Raw genomic sequence first — 15,044 nt, 5'->3', positions numbered from 1 at the left:
GCCCAGATGAGGGAGGCCAGAGTCCAGACAAGACCTGAGAGCACAGGGGAACAGCTGTATCTGCAAACAGCTATGACTGACGGAGGCTGTCAACTCAGCCATGCTGGCAATATGGGAAGGCTCCCAGGTGCATGTTTGTTGTGTAAACTAAAGATATAAATAACTGAAAAGCTGAAAGCTGAAACGGTGGGAATCTAGGCCAAGTTGGGAATGAATCTGAGCCTTGGTTCCAGTGGTGAGTACCTAGTCAGGACATGGAAAGACAACTAGCAAAAATGGCCCCTAACACCAGAGGCAATAGAAGCATGAGTAAAGATGGAAATGACCATTTGACTGCCACATTTTCAATAGAAAAACCAGGACTCCAAGTTCAGCAGCAGCTCCAGGACTGTGGTACTACTTTCTGGAGTGTGTCAAATGTGGTAGCAGCCATGGAATTCTCCAGCTCGAATAGGACACATCTGAGTGGAGTATCCAACAGGGGAGCTTGTCCTCCATCAACAGGCCTGATCAAGTCTCTGGATTTCTTGGATTTATCCCAGGAGGGTAGATTTTTAACAACATCCAGTGAGGGAACCACACAGAAAGAGAACTCTTCTTCCTGTTAACTTGGGCATTCTCCAGCTGCGATTTTATATGCAGTTTTAAGTACATCCTTAGCAAAAGGTGGAAAAACTCCCATCTAAACACACCATTTTTAAAATGTATTTCTTATTATAGGTCAACATTTAAAAAAGTTATGTAAAGCCATACTTTCCTTACTTAACTGATAATTCTTCAGGTGCAGACATCATGTAATATGTACATACATATATATGTTTTCTTATCAGCCACATGGTCTATTAACACACACTGTATATAGTAGGCATGCGTAACCATTTGGAAAATGAATTAATGACTAACAGAATATAGGAATTTTTCATGAAGGATTGATTTGGTACCATTTCAACATCTGTGTCTGTTTAATAACTTCACTTTTCCCTTCTGGTTCAATTTGGTCACAGGGTATTCTGAAGATTAATGAATAAAATATTTATGAATTCTTTCAGAAAGGCAAATGAAAGATCAACATAATATTTCCTCTCTGCATAATAAAGCAAGAGAACTCCTAACATCCCTTAGGCAAATTCACCCTAAAACTCTTCATTTCATTTTGTCTGAAATATTCTTTTGATTTATTAATGTTGATTTAAAGAGTATTGGCCAAGAATATCTTGAAAATTAGTGTCAGAGTGGATCCTTGATCATTTCTTAGGCTTTTATATCACAAAGCTGAATAGACTATACTATTTCCAAAAAAAAATGTGTTTCTAATGTAAATACAATAACTTAGGTACTGGTGTGACGAAATGAACATCAACAATTTGGCAGTAAAACCAGTGATGATTCAGGACATTCCTTGACTTAATCTCATCCAGAGCATAAAAGTAAGCAACTGCCACTCTTAGATTTCTTTTTCAAAAAGTACTGTTTACAGAGTTGCATCCTAATCTAACTGTTACATATGTACAAACAGGGAATCAGAAAGCTCTGAGAATGATGCACCTACCCTGAACAGCTATAGTGCTTGTGTTAAAGTGCAGAAATGATATTTGCCTTGAAGTAAATAAATATCATCTTTGGAGAATTTACTATTTGGCAGACACTCTCTTTGAGCAGTATAAAAGTTATGTATTTAAACTTCCTGGTGATTCTATGATGTAGGCCTTACTATTTCCATTAAATAGATGAGGTAATTGAGGTTCAAAGAAGCTAAATCAGTTGCAGAAGTTTATAAAGGAGGTAAGCATACCTTGGTTTCAAGAGTCAAATGATTCTGATTCCAAAATTCTTATTCTAAGATGAAAATAGATTTTATAACCCTGTATAACTGTCATTTAAAAAAAAAAACCTCCAGTAAAAACCCATCCTTTAATTCTGAGCCCAATAAGCCATCTTCTTAACCTAAAAAAGCATTGGCCTAACTTTGAAAGGAAATAAATGGCACATATAATTTTCACAAACTTTTAACTAGATTTAAAAACATATTAAATAGGGATATATTATTCTAATAGAATATTTCAAATTATTGAGATTGGGCTCCTTTTTAAAGAAGACTACTGAACTCTAATACTAAGTAGATTCTATATGAATACTTCTAATTGTTTCTGGGTCAATTAACCATCCAATACAACACACACACACACACACACACACACACACACACACACACACACCCCAATATCTAGTACACTGTCTACTACAGTGTTACTGCATCCAAGAGGTAACAAAAGATCCTAAAATAATATGGTGGGAATAACTAAGCTATAAGCACTGTATCAAAATTTGTTTTATATTTATAAGGCACTGAGATTTTAGGAGGAGGCAATAACATAGCTTACAATTATTAAAAGTCAAGTAGATTTATAATATCCTTATATGTTAATTCATTATCCCTTTCAATCCTTAGGACGACACACTAAATTTATTATTTCTATTTGACAAGTGAGGCTCAAAGAAGTTAAGTAACTTGCTTAAAGCAAGAGGAAGGGCTGGAGATGAGATTCAGATGCTGGTTTTTGTTACCTATTTATTGCTTTAATCTATTTGGGAAGGAAAGGAAAGGGTTTAGTAGACCAACTAATCACCATCTCATGCAAAACTGATGTAAAACCATATAAAAGTTGAACAAGAAGTAATACATCTAGTATTTTTTGCTGGTTTTGAATTAATCATGCCTAACTTTTACCTCTGGATACTTAAGGATTATTTTATTTGCGTCTGACTATAGTCCAAGGATCTTCCTGACTATAGATACCTAGTCTATGTATCTGCATTTATAAAATGAGGATTATAACTACCTGATGATATTGTTACAAGGCACTAATAGCACTAGACTGTATTAAGCATTAAATACATTTCACAATTTTCTAGTAGAATTGTCCATACAAATGGTAACATGCAACATGAATTAAACCCAAAGTTTACATATAAAGTTATTGCTTAGGTCAAATTTCCAGGGCTTCTATACATTCTAGAAGTCATACGTCATTTACACATACGCTCCTGTTTCTAGTAGTAGAGTCAGGTAATCCTTTAGATAAATAGGCAAGAGAATTTCTTCACTGGTGAGATAGAGAGGTAGGTAATTTAAAAACAAAAAAGAGGGAAACTTCTACTATGGTATATATTTAAACAGAAAAAAAATAAGTTATGATTGTTGTTTATTATATGTAATAAACATTTTATTATATATCAAGTTCTTGATTTATTTGCAGCTTTTTCCAGCTGACTCAATTTTTAAATAAAATTCTTTTGAAATTGACTATGACCAAAAGGAAAAAAACAAAAAACAAAAAACACTGCAATTTGCAATAGTGAAGATGGAAACTTTGTTAAAATTTGTCAGTAGTTCCCACTGTGGCACAGTGGGTTAAGAATCCAACTGCAGCAGCTTTGGTCATTGCAGAGGAATGGGTTTGATCCCCGGTCTAGGATCGAACCATTGCCACAGCTGTAGCCATTAACAACAGAAAAAAAAATTGGCATACATATTGAGTCCAAAATTAATAAAATTATAGTTAAATATGTTGTTTATAAATATTTTTATAGTTATGTTTAATAAGAAAACTATCAAGATCTTATACATAGTATTTGTGGCCATATATTATAAATGCTAATTATACTATTAATATTGCAGCCAGTACCTCTGCCTTTCTAGAAAATAAATCAGATAACAGAGCTTTACTATTTATAATAGCATTCAAAAGTCACATGAATTTACCTAAATCATAAACATATATTTTATGTTTTATATAAAATATATAAATTTGAGTACTTAAATAAATGAACATTTACATTAATATTTATTATTTTAAAATTTATTTTATTTAAAATGTAGTAGGGCCAATATACCTTTTATCTAGTATCATATTTCAACATTTGTTGGAAATAAATTCCAAAATTATGGAAATAAAAAAATTCCTAAAATAAATTCCTAAAATAAGGAATAAAATGGAATAATACAGTTTAGATAGCAATTATCACCAGTCTACTCCTCCTCATTCCATACCCAATTCCCAATTATGGAATGCAGCTTAGCTCTGTGTCTTTTACTCTGAATGCAAAATAGCCAGAAAACGTTTTGTACATTTTATAAATAGATGCACTCTTTTTATTTGAGAAACAGAACCATGGAAGGGAAAGTACTATTGTTTATAGCAACTGCTAACCTTCCTTCACCAGAACTTTTCTGTAGTTTATTATGAATATATTTCTGAATAATAATATCTCTTGTTACCTATAGGCTTCAATGTCATTTCTTACTTTCTGTTTTTAAATAATTCCAACCACTATTTCATTCTGGCTTTATTCTCAGTTTCTATATGGTAAATATTGCACTTGCAATAATCTATTAATTAATATGTAAAAATTTTATCCCAGCTTCATCTCCCATTGTTTTCTAATCCATTGCTCTAAACCAGACAATTGAACATTATGTCAAACTTGCTATTACCCGCACTCTAACCTGAGTGCCTGCTCCAGTAAAAGAATCTATTACTTATTTTCTTAACTACCTGGTATTCCCTTTGTATTGTGCACTGTATTTGCTTTCACAAGTTTGATGACTCCTTACCTCAGTAGCCTGCTTGGCATTTTGTTTTTTCAATGTTAAATTCATTGCTTATTCTTACCAATTTTTTTTTTTTTGGAGTATAGTTGACTTACAATGTTGTGTTAATTTTAGGTGTATAGCAAAGTAAATCAGTTTTACATGTACATATATCCATTCTTTCTGAGATTCTTTTCCCATACAGGTTATTAGAGAATATTGAATAGATTTCCCTCTGCCACAGTTGATCTTTATTAGTTATCTACTTTATATATAGTACTGTGTATATGTTATTCCCAACCTCCTAATTTATCCCTGCCCCCACATTTCCCCTCTGGTAACTATAACTTTGATCTTGATACACAGGACAAATGTGGAGTTCTAAATCTCAGAATGTCACTAGTTTCCACACTCTCCAAAGTTGAACTCTGCCTTCTTGTCAGAGCACTGGCCATCATCTTTTCTAGATGTCCTTGTCATCAGCTGTCACTTGAGGGGCCCTCCTTTCTGAATAACACAAATTTCTATCTAGCTAGACTTCCTCATACCATCGTGATGTGTACATATATTACTATGTAGCTATTAAACATACAATAAGAAGCTGAGGATAATTATGAGCAGAAAGGTATCAATCCTTTACAAATTTGTATTATATGATCTGAAATCAATGCTTTGAAGATAAAATTTGATTTTCAGGATAGAGGGGTAAAAAAAGTCTTTTGATTCAACCTTACTTTTGCCAAATGAAAAGTTTTAAAATTGACCTGAAAAATAACATGAGTATGAAGGAAATGCTTCATTGCAACTGCCATCTTTCATGTAAGGAACCATTACTTAAAATGGAAATTCCATCTCTTTATCAGCTTTAGATAAATGCTGATTATTTAATCTGCCAATGAGCAAAGGCAATTAGATGGAATGGTCCTTGTTAATGAAACAATGGATGTTGTTAGGTCACCTCAATTATTCATATTCAGATTCAACTTGCAGCTTAGTACATCCAGGAGGATTAATAGGTATATAAAGTGAAGAAATACAAAGCCATTCTGTTATTCATGCCACATACTACTTGTCTTTTTCCGATTCATTATATCAATCATATACAAATGTAATGAATATTGTGCTTGACTTCATTACATACTCTGAAACATCTTATGAAAATATTTCTGCATATTTGATTATAATATAGACCCCAAAATATTTCTTTTGTGGTAAGGAATAAAAGTAGCCATTATACTCACAAATTTTGTAAAATGTTACACATTTTTGAGCAAAATACTAATAAGTTATGTGAATCCCCTGGTAATTTGTCCTAGCTGTCACAAAATAGCGTAAGAAGCAAGGAATTTTAACAAGAATCTGAAGGAAGACTTAGGAACTAGATCAACCAGAGAAATACCAAATTGATATGAAGTCAACCGTTAAAGTCTGAATATGATTTTTACACCGACAAAGATGTGAGATGTGATCAGGAAGACATTCACTATCTTCTGATTTTATCAATTCCCTAAGTTCTTAGGAAACAGAGGTACTGACTTTATTACCAAACTGTGAATGCCTGGTATCAAATCCAGAGTACTATGTACAATATAGTCAAGAGTAAAACTGATCAAAGGAAGGATAACTAATTCTTAGTTTGTTATTTTTTATACTTTTAGTGTGTTAGTGGCATATAAGATAAAAGTAACCTTTTTTCAAAAATGCCTTTACCAATTTAAAAAGTGCCAAATTAATTCGATCCATTGTCTGGCAAAGTCTTACATTTATTCTCATTTCAACTGAATCAAAGAAAATAACTGTAGTTAATTAAGAGAAGCAGACAGCAGCTAAGGAAGACGTAGTTCCAGCAGTAAATGAAAGCCTGCCTTTATTTCTTTATGGTTCTATTTTCATTGACTTTTCTAAAAGTAAATCTTTGTACATTAACAAAGTGATCACTTGTGTCCCACAGTACATGAACTAACTTCCTGCTGTGACTGTGTATACAAGATACCTTTTAATTTAAGTTAATCAAATAAGGAAAGGAATTATAAAGTTTATGGGCCATGGTCTGTCATTGATAAAGAAATAATCATTAGGAGATTGAAACTTAAACACATTAAGACTCACCTCCTTTATAAACTTTCTCCCTTGTTTTGTAAAAGAGAATGAAAACTACTCTTGTATTTCACTAAACTTTCACTAATCAAAAGCATTTCTAAATTTCTGTCTTTTAAGGTGTCTTTCTAATACATAATTGAGACTAGCTTAATTGCATTTTCTAACTGATTAGATATCTTGATAATAAAGTAAAAGCTCTCAGGAGTTCTCTGGTGGCTCAGTAGCTTAAGGATCCATCATTGCCACTGCTGTGGCATGGGTTCCATGCCTGGCCCAGGAACTTCCATATGTCATAGGCGTGGCCAAAATAAAAACTAATAATAAAATAAAGTTCTGCAGAATATATCTGGGGAAATGAGCAATCCCAGTGATTAGAACACAGATGGAGTATGATTAAAATAAATTAACACACATATTTATTCCATCAGTCATTCCTTTTTATGAGCACTTACTTTGCACCAGGCACTGAACTAGGTCCAGACTTTCAAGAATGATGAAACCGGAGTTCCCATCACGGCTCAGCGGTTAACAAAACAAACCCAGCTAGGAACCATGAGGATGTGAGTTCAATCCCTGGCCTTGTTCAGTGGGTTTAGGAACCGGCATTGCTGTGAGCTGTGGTGTACATTGCAGACATGGCTCAGATCCTGCATTGCTGTGGCTATCATGTAGGCCTGTAGCTACAGTTCCGATTGGACCCATAGTCTGCAAACCTCCATATGCTGCAGGTGCAGCCCTGAAAAAAAAGAATGAGAAAAGGATGTCAAAGCAAACAGAAGTTCCAGAGTTAAATTTCAACATGGGATTACAAATAAAGTACATAAATAAAGATGTATACATATAAAATGTCTGGAAAATTCAAAGCTAATTCACAGAAAAGGTTACATATGTCCTGAAAATTAGAGTATGAGTAGGAATATGCCATACATTCCAACGGTCATATGTGGTTCAGACAATGGGAATACCCTTGCTGAAATGAGGAGGTGCATCAGCCTGCCGACTCATTTAGGGTGAGATGGTGAGATGGGTGGCTTGGAGGAGCAGGAAGTAGGCAATTATGAGGCTGGACAAGTAGCAGGAGTCAGATCATGAAGGACCTTGTAGGCTTGGCCAATGAGCTAAAATTTCATCTAGCACACAATAAGGAATCATGAGTATGTTTTAGGAAGCTCACACTAGGAGAAGATAAGTGTAGGATAGAGATGTTAGGAGTGAGGAGACAATTACAACACTCAGGGGAGAGACCATGGTGTCCTTAATCAAGGCATAGCTCTCAGGGTGAAAAGAAGAATGTAGTTAAGAAAGCTATAGATACAGCAGATTTGAGAGTATCTGATGATTGCTGAATATAGAGAGAAGAAAAAGGAAATGGAGAGAATGGTATCTAAAAGTTTAAATTTCCAAAAACAATGATCTCTCTATAGTAATTTGAATGTAATAGCCAACCAACAGTTATTATTGATTTGCATTGCAAATTTACATTGTCAAGGAATATGTATGGTATTATATAAGAACATAAGAAAAAAATGGTATTTGTAAGCTACCAGATGGATTATAGGTCCATTTGTATTATGGTGCAAGGAGTTCCAGGATAGAGCTAACCTTTACCCTGAAGTGTTTATACATCATTTCATTCTCTGAAATTGAAATTACTGCAAATTCGATAAATCAATAATAAATATAACCATCGTCAAATTCTGATGGATTCAAAAAAGTGAATCCCCATCCTCTAGGTAATGGTACGCGATGCTCGAGGGAAGTAGACATCTAATCAGAAGATGAGGAGAAATGTTATCTATTCATGCAGTAAGGACAGTAAAGGACAGTGATAATGCTCACTGAAGGGGGCTTCCACACCCCCAGGAGCAAGGAAATATGAGAATAATTAATAAAGAAATCATAGTAGAGAAAGGTTTTGTAATAAAGGCTCAAATCTAGAGAGGAGTTCAGAGTACTGCTTGGATGGCAGTGTGTGGGCATGGGAGAAAGTGCGACAAAGGTGATGGCATGAGTCAAAAAAAATCCCACAAAAACAAAAATCCTACATTTGAAGGAAGAAGGTTGGGCTTCCCTCCTTCCTTGACTTGGTGACTATGTGGCTGGGTTTATCTCAAATGAAGATAAAAATTTTACTGAGCTACTAACATTAACATCTTTAAGAGGATGATCCCAGACCACAGAATAAGAAACTACGATTATAGAAGACATGGTCTTGTATTTAGCAGCCATTTAGCTGATAAACACTTATCCCAGGGGTCAATTAAGGTGCTAGCTCAACCAGAAAAATTCTTATGAATCCAATACATCGTTGCTTTTTATAGTTCAAACATAAAGAATGTGAAAGTCTAAGTACTATGATCTTACATAGTGACAAATGACTATGATACTGATAATAATAGGTTTTGCTCCAAGCACTAGGGACTTTGCTGATAATCCCATTTCTTAATGGGACCATAAGGAAGAAAAAGAGCAAGGGATATATAAACACTGAAATCTCATGAATTAACTAAGTGGAATGTTGCCAACTCTACAATGCCAGGCTATAATTCTTTTCTTTTCTAACTAGAATCTTCTTAATTTCCTTACTCCACTCATAGCAGAAATAGCTTATTAATTTCTTTTCCTATACATTTAATAACTGAGAAAATGCTTACAATATAATCTTAAATGGAAAAGAAAAAGAATAGACAAGGCATAAATATACCAACATTTTTATACAAATCTCATATTGATTTTATTTTTAAAATAAACTTGCAATAGTTTATAATTAATAATTAATGTTATATGATAAAATACTTGCATATAATTTTTATATCATTATATAATATATCATGAAAATATTTTAAAAGACATTATCAATTTTCAGAAGGAAATTGTAGAAAAGTAACAAATTTGCATCCATTTGAAAAGAAATGTTAATTTTCTAGGCAAACTTTATATCTGTTTCCCAAATATTTTGTGTTCCATGCTCTATTTATAAATATAATTAAATAAATAGTTGGTATACATTTTTAGATAAGAAATATTCAAAAAAGCGTCGTACAAGGATAAATTTCCTTCACGTTCATTTTAAAAATGGTCTCGTAAATTTTACGGTGAACTTTTAATATTTGCAGTAATTCAAAAAGTATATAAAGTGGCAATTATCTCTTATACTTTCTTTTCTTATTTAAGATGCTATTTGAAAAGCATTTTGTGACTATAACAAAGAGAAAAGTGTTGTCATTAAAAATTCTTCCAAAGATTTTAGAATTTATGGTCTATATACAATGCCCAGAATTTTCAATAAATAGGCTAATCATTTTCTCATCAGTGCATTTTTATTCTATCCCTTATCCACTCCCACTAAATTACGTGCCAGTTCAGAATCAGGGCAGAACTGAGGAATTGATTCATGGCTAGAGAGAAAAAACCTAAACCTGTGTTTATCCTATTGCCCTGACTTTTTGATGTGTCTTCTGAAGGTTAATTCTCATCAAAGCCTCTACCTTCCTGGATAAGAAATGAATACACTTTTCTTTGTATTTATCTGTCTTTCAATAGTCTACTTAAGTTACTAGACATAACTTAAGGGGATGACAGGGGATGACATGTACAGTTATGCAGGCATGATACTGAAATACAAAGAGCATCCAAGTAAGACCGGGTAATTTTTGTCATTCCAATACATAAAAGAGCATACTAATCCTTGGACATATCAGTGGTAGGTTTAGAGTTTGAGAGTGTTCAATTAGGACTGTCATCATGCCTATTAATTTACTTTCCCTAAAACCATTTAATAATGGTTCTGAATGACAAACAATAAGATATTCATCTGAAAATTAAGGAAGGGTAAAGAGAGTTAGAAAACGTGGAAAAAAAAACATGCGTGATTAAAATAACAATTTATAAGATAGCATATATTTTAATCTTTAAAAATAGCATGTTGGAGTTCCCATTAGCAGCTCAGTGGTTAACAAACCCAACTAGTATCCATTAGGACACAGGTTCAATCCCTGGCCTTACTCAGTGGGTTAAAGATCCGGCCTTAAGCTGTAGTGTAGGTCGCAGTATGGCTCGTATCCTATGTTGCTGTGGTTGTGGTGTAGGCCAGTGACTGTAGCTCCCAATTCAACAACGATGAAATTTTTGTCTTTCATCTTTTTAGGGCCCCACCTGCGGCATATGGAGGTTCCCCAGGGAACCTCCATAAAAAGATTAAAAAAAAACAAAAAACAAAAAACAAAAAACAAAACCACATGTCTATTAGATTCCAAAATTTGGATTCACCATCTTCAAACTGGGAATAAAGTATATTTGTAATTTACCCTTAGCTGTATTTTATTTTTAATCTAGATGTACTTCAGGGGGAAAATACCTTCATTTTTAAGTTATATATTTTCCTCCCAATAATTTTTTTTATATATATACCTTAGATTGATTTCTTCAGTCTCTATGGATACACTCAATTTGTTTACTAAATCTTTAAGGAAAAAAAACACAAAACTTCCTTTTATTTTGGTATAACATAAAAACTTACTTTGAAGCCCATTAAAGCAATTAATGGAAAAATTACAATCATAAAAGAAAAAGGTTTTCCCCACATCAGGATAGAGGACATTTATATTTATAAAGTTTCAATTTAGAATGACACTTTTTAAAAGCAGATGGTAATGACCTAGGGAATGTACATGTTTCCAAAGTGCTGAGCTATTTACTAAATTGTAGCAGTAACTTGGTCTATAGAAAATAGATTTAACGAGAATACTTCAGATATTTATCATTTGTTTAAATAGTATAGTAGAAACATACTTGGTCCTACAAGGTAGCCAGTAGCTACATTTGGCTGTTGAGCACTTGAAACATGACTAGTCTGAAGTAACATGTACAGTGTGAAATATATACCAATTTTTGAAGACTCAGTAGGAAAAAAATGTAAAATAAATCTGTCATAATTTTTATATTGACTGTTTTAAAAATAGCATTTTTCATATAATGGGTTAAATAACATAAATTGACAACATTGAAATTTACCTTTTCCTGTGAATGTTTTTTAACAGAGTTAACAGAAAAAAAATTTTTTTGTCTTTCATCTTTTTAGGGCCCCACCTGCGGCATATGGAGGTTCCCAGGCTAGGGGTGGAATCAGAGCTGCAGCTACAGCAATGCAGGATCTGAGCCATGCCTGCGACCTATACCACAGCTCATGGCAATGCCATATCTATAACCCACTGAGCAAGGCCAGGGATCAAACCTGCATCCTCATGGATCCTAATCAGGTTTGTTAACCACTGAGCCACAATGGGAACTCCCAGAAAAAAATAAATTACACATGCACATTTCACTAGATAGTCATTGGTAGCACTGGTATAAAACAACTAAAGTTACAAACAACATACTTTTCTTTTACAATTTATGCATTAATCCAGTTTCTAGGTTTAAACAAAGACTTGAAAATAACAAGTGTGATTACTGGTTAATCTTGAAGCTTAAAAAGTGAGTAGCTCAAGGAAAAAAAAAATTTTTTTTGCTCTTTTTTTAGGGCCACACCCACAGCCTATGGAAGTTCCCAGGCTAGGGGTTGAATCAGAGCTACTGTTCTCAATTTACACCACAGCCACAGCAACGCAGGATCCGAGATACATCTGTGACCTACACACCAGCTTAAGGAAATGTCGGATCCCCAACCCACTGAGCAAGGCCAGGGATTGAACCCTCATCCTCATGGATACTAGTTGGATTTGTTTCTGCTGAGCCACAGAGGCAACTCCAAGAAAATAATTGTGTGATATAAATTGTCTATATGACATCAGGTATCAGAAACCACCATGATGAAGAATAATCATGTATCAGTGGTTAAGATCAGAAGGATAACTTTTAGGTTGCTATCTTCTTTTCTACCTTTAATTCACCCTTTTTGTGGTGCTGATAACTTTTAGAGAAATCTCTACATTGTAGCATTCTAAGGATAGTTGTAATGTCTTGAGATACTTGGATAAAAGTAAATTTGCAATATAAAATTTATTTAGAAAATTGTGAATAGAATTATTTGCAATAGTAGTTCTGGTATCATCCCTTTAACATTACACAACTAAACCAAAGTTTGGATCTAGAGGACTTAATAATTTATGCAATTTTACTTAGAAATACACAAACTGATCTTTAAGTGGGTGTTCATACCGTCATAAATCCATCCAGCAAACCTGAATCGGGTTTCGGTGGTGCCTGTAGCCGTTCCATGGACCACTTTTCAATGATGGAGGAGACTTGTGTATTTTCTGTATTTAATATTCTGAACCCTGTCATATTAACACCACTATATCGGTAGGGCTCTACATCAAGAGCGAAGAGATCCTAAAAGATAAATTTCTTTGTGTTAGTACCAAGAGAAAATAGTCACAGGCAAGCTAATTGTAACAGTCATGTAGTCTTGCTTTCTTTAGAATAGTTAGCATCTCTGTGTCTCAAGTGATGTTAAACATCACACATTGCCAAGATTCAAATATATTATCCTCATGCTTTGCCAATGTAAATATATACATTCTATATAAACATATGTGTGTGTATGTGTGTGTGTGTGTGTGTGTATAAAAAATTCAAATTCCACCAATGGAACAACAAGCTTTTCTACAACCTACCTTTGAGGTTTGCATAAGCTTTCTTCTATCTTAGGAATAGCTTGCCCCTTAAATTTTATGCATTACTGTTTTACATTTAACTGACTCTAGGTGCTTTTCCATGTTTTGCTTCTTTGACTGGTTATTGACATTTTTGTTGTTGTTGTTGTTGTTTCACTTTGCATTTTTTTTTAAAGAAACAGATCATTAAAAAGTTAATAAGACTGGCGCTATTGGTTATGGAGCTCTTGCAGTTCTTTTCTCTTATACTCGTCCAGCAACTTCACCATAAGGAACCCTTTAGATTTTGGTTGCCTTTGCCACTCTGAGACAGTGAATGCTCTGGCTTTCTCCTTTGGTTTTCCCAGGAGAGAGTAAGCCAAAGCTGTCAGGGAAGCCAGAGATCAGTATGAGAACATGGCAGCATGTGGGACTTTTCCCCTCTTTTGAGTTGGCATTAGCTAATCCTCAGCTCTTACAGACAACACTGGGAACTGCTGAGAACCAGGAAGAGATCAATGCCATAGGCCCTGAGTACAGCTTGCCTGGACTCATACAGCAGCACAGACTATATAATAGGAATAAAATTTAGTGGAGAGAAGCTGTCATTGGCCTGAGCTCTGCTCTGTGAAAAATATAATAGACCTTTAGGTTTTCTGTTTTGAACATTTGTAATCTAGCCAAGCAGAGAGTCAGATATACACAGACATGTCAGTCTATCTATCTATCTATCTATCTATCTATCTATCTATCTATCTACCTATCTACTCTAATGTATTACAATCTATGCTAAGGGGCAAAAGAGTAGAAGTGATAAGTGCAAGGAGTTTGAAGCAAGACAGATGATTCTAGACTTTAATAGTTAGGAAAAACTCCATTGGTTAGATGGGATCTGAGCTGCCACTAAAAGAATGGTCAGGCTTTTGATAGGCAAAAGACAAAACGAGACAGAAATGTTAGCAGAGACACAGCATTTTGAAGATATAAAACCTGCTCAGGAGACTGATCCAGATCAGTTTGGCTATAAAAGAGAACTCATGAAGGAGAGCAGCAGCAAAAGAAAACAGGAAAGTTAGGTTAGACTCAAACTAAAAAAGGCCTTTAATAACAGGCTAATGAGTTCTATATATCCTCAACTAAGTATGTTTTGTTTTCCTTATTAAGAGATACTTTTGATTTCCCTAAAATCTTATAATTATGGTAGAACTGAGTTGCAATAGTATTGAAACATAATTTGCTGATAGATAAAGACTTCTACTCACTCTCGACTGCCCATCATTACATTTCTTAGAGGCTGCAAACCTGGCGGGAGGTGATATAGAGATACAGCAGAGTGAATCTTAGTATTTACCGGGAAAATACAACCCATAGCATGAAACACCTCTATTGGAGATAAGCTGTTTTTACAAAAAGCTATTGTGATCAACTAAATATTAGTAATTTAATCTGATAACTTCAAGGCTCCTAAAAACTAGGAGATCAACTGAAAAACTTTCGAGTTAAGAAAGAGAGAGCACTGGTTAGACCTATCAGTGTGGGAAAGGAGAAGATGCATGCTGGAGATAATACAGAGGAGAAAACAATAGGATTGTGTTGGGGCTACCAGAGCCAGAGACAAAGGAAGTTTTGAAGGAGGTCAGACGATAATACATTAAGGTTTAAATACTTGAAATTATCTTAATGCCACAATTAGAGATGTTCTGCAATATATAATGATTTTGGAATATTACAGATGGAACTTTAGACTTCATTTGAAC

General features: G+C 34.1%; 1 protein-coding gene across 18 annotated transcripts in view; it reads right to left on the bottom strand.

Annotated features, from left to right (window-relative positions):
* The window catches only part of GRIK2 (glutamate ionotropic receptor kainate type subunit 2), a 629,197-nt gene that overhangs the window by 327,134 nt on the left and 287,019 nt on the right, over positions 1-15,044 (bottom strand). For all 18 annotated transcript variants that reach the window (XR_014806479.1, XR_014806478.1, XR_014806486.1 and 15 more), the window contains one exon: positions 12,851-13,024. Coding sequence is in view for 11 of the 18 variants with exons in the window: in XM_021073366.2 (XP_020929025.1) it covers positions 12,851-13,024 (174 nt within the window). In the remaining 7 variants the exon portion in view is untranslated. The remainder of the gene's footprint in view (positions 1-12,850; positions 13,025-15,044) is intronic.

Source organism: Sus scrofa, chromosome 1 (assembly GCF_054392235.1).
Source record: "Sus scrofa isolate SSC_HxYL_T2T_F1_AM1 chromosome 1, Sscrofa_HxYL_maternal_Yorkshire_Landrace_v2.0, whole genome shotgun sequence".
Classification (NCBI taxonomy): domain Eukaryota; kingdom Metazoa; phylum Chordata; class Mammalia; order Artiodactyla; family Suidae; genus Sus; species Sus scrofa.
This window is presented reverse-complemented; position numbering and strand designations above follow the sequence as displayed.